At 45.8% G+C, this 8,512-nt stretch overlaps 1 protein-coding gene across 1 annotated transcript; it reads right to left on the bottom strand.

The window, feature by feature from the left end:
- Positions 1–1,454: 1,454 nt before the first annotated feature.
- Positions 1,455–3,082, bottom strand: UTP3 (UTP3 small subunit processome component). The gene has a single exon (XM_030565171.1). It carries the CDS (start codon positions 2,961–2,963, stop codon positions 1,521–1,523), a length of 1,443 nt encoding a protein of 480 aa, XP_030421031.1. The 5' UTR covers positions 2,964–3,082; the 3' UTR covers positions 1,455–1,520.
- Between the last annotated feature and the right edge of the window lie 5,430 nt (positions 3,083–8,512).

Below are 8,512 nucleotides of genomic sequence, written 5' to 3'. Positions count from 1 at the left end.
GGCTAACATGAGACAAAAATCAAGCCAGACTTGCCATCCTGAGATATGAGCACCCAAAACTAGAAGTTAACTGGACTTGTATATGTTCAGCATCTCTCAGGATATGGCTCACAGTGGTACAAATTATAAATCTCTCTTGAAAATGAGACCCTGTAAACACCTGTCACTACTTTAGCATAACCAGAACTGTGAGTGGTCTCTCAAACGATAGTCATTTTATTGATACTTCCCAGCAGGACTTTCAGTCAGATTAAAACACAGGAAATGCAGTTCTCCATTAGAATGCATGGGAAAAATAGGAGACTTTGAAAGTTGCTGTAAGCATGATTTAGCTATAAGTACAGACAAGGACAAATCAGAGCAGGGTTTATAGCAAAGGTTAATGATTTTAAATGAACTGGTGCTGGTCAATTTGCCCTTGTCTCTGCTTATACCTCAACTGTGCTCAGCACCAATGCAAATAATAGATTGCTGACAACCAATTACTAAAATGGTAGTACAGCCCAGGTCAAAGAAATACGGTAACAATGGGTTAAACTGGTATCAGTGTAGCAGCCGTGTTAGTCTGTATTCGCAGAAAGAAAAGGAGTACTTGTGGCATCTTAGAGACTAACACATTTACTTGACCCTAAGCTTTCGTGGGCTACAGCCCACTTTGTCTATGCATCCAATGAAGAGGGCTGTAGCCCACGAAAGCTTATGCTCAAATAAATTTGTTAGTCTCTAAGGTGCCACAAGTACTCCTTTTCTTCCAATGGGTTTAGTGTTTAACCACTAAATAATTGGCCCACTAAGTATAGAAAATACATAAGCTTGTGTAGGTCGCAGCTTTCCACTGAATTGCTAATTATTGCTTACTAGATCTAAGTTTTTCTTTTCTTTGTAGTGATTCATTCCCTTGTATAATTAGATTATCATCTTATTCTTATCTCATCTACAATTTTCCAAAGAACCACAGGAAAGGTGGGAGCAAAGTATAGCAGCCATTAGAGGAACTACCATAGCAGTCACCTAATTGTACTGCTCATCAGAGTTACTGAACCAGAGAAACAGGCAACAAAATAGGTAAAGGAGTTGGCAATGGTAGCTGCACACATTTTACTCCCCAACTCCCTCTCCACACAGAATCTTTTTGCAGATGCTGCCAAGTCTTTTCCCAATTGCCAAATCCTTTGGCACCTTCTGTAAAGTCCTACCCAACCTGATTCCCACCCTGTCATCTGCATTTCACTCCCTTCCTTCACAACCTTTTCTGCTTCTCAGAGAATGACACCATACAGGGAAAGTTACAGTAAGATACAGTGATGCAGGGAATAGCTCCTGTACACAGGAGTGAGTGTTAAGGGTTATTTTTAGAGAGGTGTACAATTAAAGGGCTGGTTGTACATTCTGTTAAAATATATACACACACACACACACTTTCTACATTAATAAGTATTTAAAAACCCACAATGTTCTATTTAGAAATGATTTATTGTGTTCACATCCACTATCTTCAGGTCCACAAATCACAGAGGGACTCATTTAAGCTTTATGCTTTTCTTAACTCCAGCACGAATGCCAGACAGTTCACCACCATATCTTTGCTCTTCTTTTCGAACCTCGCGAACCTGGCCCTTTCTACGAATCTTCGCACGCCTGAATTTCTCACGATGCTTGACTCTTGGGTTACGATCAATTTTCTTCCTCCTGGGTGTAAGACCTTTATTCTTGGCAATCTGATATGTTATACCTCTCTTTATATTTGGATCTTCCTCGAGAACCATTCCCTCTTCCATAGCATTCTGATCTTCTCTTCTCTTCCTCTTGAGTTTCATCTTCTCCTCCATCTCCCTGTAAAATTTCAAGGCAGCCTCTTCATCTAAGTCTGAATCATCTCTTGGTTCCTTAGCAGCAGCCTCAACAGTAGAAATCTTAGGAACAGATTTTGGTTTATTTTTATTAACAGTTCTCTGAAGCAGCATTGTGGGTTTCTTCTTTCCTCCTACATCATTTCTCTCAGTATTGTGGAGCTCATTAAGGAGCCATTGGACTTCTGATGACAATTTTTCATCCACAATCCCCAAGTCATTAATTAAATTTCTGTAAGCAACCAGTCTTTCAATAACAGGGTGGCCCTGAACTGGAATCCTCTTTGATTTCAGAACCAAGTAGAAGCTAATATTGGTGCAATAATTCAAATAGAGATGATATTTGGTCTGCAGGTAACGGCTACCTTTTCCCTTCGGGATGATCCCATTCCGGACCATGTGCATGAGTGGATCCAGTTCATCCTTGAGCTCAGTTAACTTGGCTTCAAAGTCCTGAATCAGCTGCAGCAGCTCGGGTGACTCTTGCTTCAGCAGCTTCAGTTGCTCTTTTCTGGAAAGCGTCTTCAAATCCTTGGCGATCTTCGGCCCCGTCTCCAGCAGCTGGGTGCTGCGCTGCTCATCAGCGTAGGCCTGCACTAGGTCCAGCCCGTAGTCGTCTTCGCCCATGGCCTGCGCCAGACGCTTCTGGATGGCCTGAGCCTCCTGTTCCTCCTCCAGCTCCTCGGCCTCGACCTCCTTGAGACTCTTCTTGTTCTTCGACCTGGCAGCACCCCTATAGTCTGTCTGATAATAGACCTGCTTGCGCTGCCCCCAAGCGAGCTCGTGGGGGAGGTCGGAGCCCCTGACTGGCTCCTCCAGGTCACTGTGCATAGACAGGTCCCCATCATCTTCCTCCTCCTCCTCCTCCTCCTCGCTCTCTGACGGCAGCTGCAGGCCCAGCACCTCCTCCTCGCTCTCCTCCTCCTCTGCCTCCTCCTCGCTCCCCAGCGCCCCCATCACCGCCTCGAACTGCGCCTCGTGGAAATCGTCCACCTCGTCCGTGAAGCTCTGCGAGGCCAGCGGACCCGGCTCAGGCCCGGCGGGCTCCTCCCCGGCATCCTCCTCCACCTTCGGCAGCCTCCGACGCGGTGCAGCCCGGCGCGGCCTACCCATGCTGCGTGCTGCCCGCGCGCGTCCTGTCCCAGCGCTTCTCCTCCTCACTTCCGGCACCGGAGAGCGTGCGCCACCGCCATTCTCCTCCCCACTTCCGGCTCCGGCCCAGCGTACGCCTCCGCCATTCCCTTCCCCACTTCCGGCTCCAGCCCTGAGCCAAAGCGATTACCGTCGTCACCATTCGTCTTCTTCGGGCCACTTCCGGTAGCGCACCGCGTGCCATAGTGATGCTGTTCCTCTCTTCCGGTCGCTAGTGTGGTGCCGCCGCGATCTCCTTCCCCACTTCCGGTTGCCCCGCGTTCTCCTACAGGGCCAAGCGCTCTTCTGCCATTACGCCACTCGTGGGCCTCTGCGCCCTGGCCAGGCAGGAGCCAGCGGCGGACAGTGTGGTGCCTTTACTCCCGGGGGGGCGTCGCCGGGGAGACGGGCCTGGCCCCGGCAGGCACTCGGCGCCCCAGAGCGGCTCGAACAGCCCCCCCAAAGCCCCAGTGGCTCCTGTGACTCCAGCAGCGCTGGCTGGCGGGGTTCTCTGGCAGCACAAGGGGTCACGGCCCCCAGGGGCGCCCCTCAGCCTGGCCCAGGCTGTAGCCAGCTCAGCTAAAAGGAAATGTTACGTGGTGCCCACCCGGGCGGTGAGGGCTGTTTTCAGCAGAGTTGGGCCAATTTAGTCCCTGTAGATCTTGCTAACAAAATACAACAGCAAAAGGAGAGGAGAGGGGCTGGTTCAATGGCTAGAGGACAGGCCTGGGAGCCCGGAGGCCTGGACTCTATTCCTAGCCCTGCCACAATGTGATGTTGGCTAAATCACTCTGTTGTTCTATGTCATAGCTAGCCACAGCTGTAAAATAAAAATAACAAGACTTGCACACCTTTGTGTAGTGCTTTGAGAGCTACAGACCTAGTAGGAGTCCTAAGTATAATTAATAACAAAGATCTCATACTAGAAACAGAGTTTGTGTATTTCCAGATTTGGTCAGGATGGCTCAATCAATGAGGAAAACTGGAAAACGCTGACTTCAATGAGATTACTGTGGGGATAAATTTGGCCCGGGAGGGTTTTCTATCGTTACTAACACTATGCTACTCCAATAATGTGTATGGATATGAGAGAGTAAATTCAGACTTCTTCAAGATGTAATAATGAAACTAAAATATCCTAAGGAAAAGCAAAAAATGAGACATAATTGTAACAGATGGTGCCAAAAAAAACAAACCAATGAAATGATGTAGAATCAATATGACGTAGAGTACTGTAGAAGAAATTGGCAGCTACTTTGTCATTAAGGCATCTCCATCATAGCAGCACAAAGTACTTTCAACATGTCAAGTGATACAATCAAGTGTACTTAGTGTTAGCTACCGCTGCCATTGCTAGTGAAACCAAGCTGATGAAGTAAAGCCACTTCCAGATGTGATATTTAAGACATTATTGTAACTTCTGTTTGTGTTTGCCAGCTTAAGTGAATAAGGAATAAATTCAAATCTCTCAGCAGAGCACCACTCACATGCTTTCTGCATTCCAGATACACAGCAGTCAGCAAAGAATCCTGTGGCACCTTATAGACTAACAGACGTTTTGGAGCATGAGCTTTCGTGGGTGAATACCCACTTCCTCAGAAGCATGACATGAAAGCTCATGCTCCAAAACGTCTGTTAGTCTATAAGGTGCCACAGGATTCTTTGCTGCTTTTACAGATCCAGACTAACACGGCTACCCTCTGATACTTGACAGCAGTAATATATGTTCAGTTTGTAGCTGCATGAAGCTATTCATTATGCTTGGATAGTTGGTTTATTTGCCACTATCTTACCCTCCTTTCTCCTGAAAAGTGCTGGTATGCATTAATTACAGAGGGAAATAGCACTGGATGAACCGTAGGGGTGAGAAAATGAATTGGCTGCAGTTATCATTCCATCATTCATACAGGAGGTTCATTCAGCTCATGTAACACTGTGATATTGAAGTACAACACTGTTGTGTCATGCTGCAAGTTCAGAAAAGGCCTGTGGTCTAGGACTCACTCTTTTGAGCACAGGGGAAAGGTTTTGATTAGTGTTTAGCTTCAATGAACGTTGTAGACAGAAGCCAGAGTTCTCTAGGTTTGTCCTCCCTAATTGTGAATGGTGAATTCAGAGTTCAAATCTGAGCTGAGTTTCCCATTCCTCTTGGTCAGCTATGGGCCACCCATCGACCTTGCGGCTCAGTTAATACAGGTGGAAAATTGGTTAGAAGATGACAGCTCATTTGAAAATCAGACACTGCTGTAAGATAAGGAAAGCAGGACTTTGAGTGATTTACCTCCTGACTTGGCCAGAGGAATGGTCCAGTTTGGCCCAAGGGCACTTCATAAAAGCTGCTTTCATGCTATGAAGGCCCTGGTTTGAGTCTTGCCTGTGACAATGGGTGTGTTGCCCGGGCAGGGCCAAATCTTGCTCACCTTACTCAAATGAGTAGATCCAGGGATATCAATAGGACGCTTTGTGTTTAAGTAATACAAGCAGGATTTGGCCATCAGTAAGCCTAGACACCATGCAGGGACGTCACTAACTGGTTAATCTTTTCTATTATATATGTTCTCCATCTGGCAGACAAGGGGGCAAGGGGTCAAATTTTCAGATGGCTTCAGCCCAGCTTTAAAATTTGACTGAGTGTGCAGGTTTTGCATTCATATGTCAAGTAACTGAATGCCAGTGTAGTGACTGCAGCTACATATGTGTGTGCGTAAGTTACACACACAATATTCAAGACCATATTTTAAACATATGGCCCTAAAGTTGCATATTAAGGAAGGTTCCATAGATTGTAAACTCTTTGGGCAGGGGCATTCTTTTTCTTCTTTGTTTGTACAGCACCTAGCACAACAAGGTCCTGGGTGCTGACTGAGGCTCCCAAGCATTACCAGAATACAAATAATAAGCTGTATTCCCTTAGGGCAGAATCCGTGATACAAACTCTAAGAAAGCATTATGAAATGCTAATTCTCCAGTTAAGTTTTATAATGTCTTGAAATGAAACTTCATCTGTGCTGGATGAGTAGTAACTAGATCAGGTATGGAATCATTATCAGGTTGCTCTAGAGTGTAACTAACACCATTATTATAAAAGGAATCCTTTTTAATCAGAATGACTGATCTAAAAATGCTCAACTGTGGTTAGAGCTGGCAGCTCTGTGACCCTGCAGGGATCCGCAATGAATGCTGCCACGTGGAGGGGGATTTTTGAAGAGGAAACGAGTTCCCCACCCCCTTGGTGTTAAAAGTACATGCTCATTTTTTAGCTGCCTTTTGGTAACAACCATTGCAATAGCTTCCCGGGATTTAGCCTAACAGAAAGAGGAAGATCTGAAGTGCACCTGGCATCTGACTGCGTGTTGACTGAAACTGCTCTCTGCCAGATTGTCTGTAACCAGACTGCCAAAGTGTCTCACACTCTAGAAGACCACAGATGACGGACAAGACAATACTTGAAATATTATCTGGACTTATAAGAGGGACAAAACAAGAACTGTCCTGACCTCTTGCCCTTTAGAAAGACCCCCTATTTACATGTAAATGCTTCTTACAATAGATATGATGAATGCTCCCTGCAATTCAAGTTTTCCTTTCTATGTTTTTTTCTGTATGTATATACACCTTCTTAGATCTCTCAGGTAGTAGATTTTGTTCTTTGGGGTAGGGATTGTGCCTTCATTTATATTTGTACATCACCTAGCATGCTATAGGTACTACTGGAAACAAGAAGCAACTATTACATAAAGTTGACCTCTTAGGAATTTTTATTTTCTCAAATTGTAACTCACCTAACATGTTGTTGCTTTTCTTTGCTAAACGCTGTAAGCTATGGAGAAGTTAGGACTGGCCATTGCCAAAGGTGCCGTAACACATTATGGGCTTGCTTTGCATCTCACTGCACATGGGTGTAAGTCAGGAGTACCTCCATGGAAGTCAATGGAATGAAGTGGTAAAACTTGTGCGAGAGAAGAATTGTGCATGTTGGATTTCCTGCAGCACTGCATGCATGTTATATATATAAGTATTATCAAGCTTTTATTTTTATGGTAGCATCCACTACATGCTAAGTGATTTCCAAACATTCAAGAAGGGGCAGTCCTTCACCAAGGTGCTCACAATCTAAAAGGGAACAGAGATAAGAAGACAGAGACTGGGGAAGGGGAATAGCAAAGAGAGAATGCATATTCAAGTCTACTGCAAGCAGCATAGAACCCTAAAGTAGGCAGGATAGGGTCCCTTGCAGATGAGCTGCGGGAGGGAGGAAGCCACATGAAAGGAGGTGCAGAGAGGATCCTGTGAGTAGCTGATGTAGGGAGACAGGGGCCGAGTGCAGGTCAGGAAGCAGTGTCCTGAAGGCCATCCCTCTCTAGCTCTTAACTTCTTTTTTACAGCACCTAGCACACAATCCTTCACTGGTTGAAAAGGTTCATTAGTGATTGTTTCCGGAAGCCTCCTTATTCTGGGGACCTAACAGAGATGTAAGTGGTGCATAGGCCTTGTGCTACCCATGCACAGAGGTGAATTTTACCCTCTACCCCTTACTGAAATGCTCTGGGGACCAGCACAGCACCTGGCAAAGCAAGCACAGCAGTGTAGGACAGGAGTGGAGAAGCATACTGCATCCAGTTGAGATGGCAGAGACTGGTTAGGAGGATGCCTATAAGCAACTGTGGGCTGGACTTTGGCCAAGAAACATCCCTACTTTCGTGAAAATACCATGGGACCTTTATTGTCATGAGAGATCAGAATCCCCATTTTAACTCTCATCTGAAAGAAAGCACCTCCATCAGGATAGCACCCCATCCCTACGCAGGGGCAAGTTATGCCAGCACCTGCTACACTACCTCTGCAACACTGATATTTCCTCTCTGGTGCTGGAGGTCTCATCCTAATGCTGTCCAGACCCAGCAGTGCTTAGCTTATGAGAGCCTGTGAGATCATAGCCTGCCCAGGGGACACCTGCAGAGACACTAGAACAAAGTAATAGAATGGGGAGCACAGATCAATGTTCATGTCACGCTCCCCCTCAGTACCCGGCCCAGGTTGGGAAAGCCAATGATGCAACCAGTGGGCCAAATTCAGTGATGATGAATCCTGGTCTCAACCACCTGGAGTACATTGTGCATACACTAAGAGGAATACCTAGAATAACTAACTTCAGCAGTTATGCCAGATTAGGCCCACTGTTTCTATTATGTAATTTACAAAATACAACGGTGTCTAAAATTTGGCATAACTGGGTAATGCAGTGGGCCTAACGTGGCGTTCCATGGGCAGTGCCCAGACTCCTTCAGTGCGTACTTTAGCTACACTGTTTGAACAAATTCTGTTTTGGGACTGGCTCTTCAGTGGGTGTAAACTGGCATAGCTCCACTGAAGTCTATGCAGCTATGCTGATTAACACCAATGAAGGATGTGGCCCTTAGCCAGTGCAATTTTTAAGCCATCTTTATTTTCCTTTTTGTCTACATGAATGTTTCCTTTTATAGTTTCCACTCTCAGTCATGAGAGGCAGCTTATCTATTCTCCCACCCTTT

Source organism: Gopherus evgoodei, chromosome 5 (genome assembly GCF_007399415.2).
Source record: "Gopherus evgoodei ecotype Sinaloan lineage chromosome 5, rGopEvg1_v1.p, whole genome shotgun sequence".
In the NCBI taxonomy this organism is placed as follows: Eukaryota; Metazoa; Chordata; order Testudines; family Testudinidae; genus Gopherus; species Gopherus evgoodei.
The sequence above is the reverse complement of the archived record's forward strand: the minus strand, read 5'-3'. Positions and strand labels throughout refer to the sequence as shown.

Bases quoted from the DNA above. Each gene is read 5' to 3' on its own strand.
- UTP3 (XM_030565171.1), bottom strand. From the start codon at position 2,963: ATGGGTAGGCCGCGCCGGGCTGCACCGCGTCGGAGGCTGCCGAAGGTG.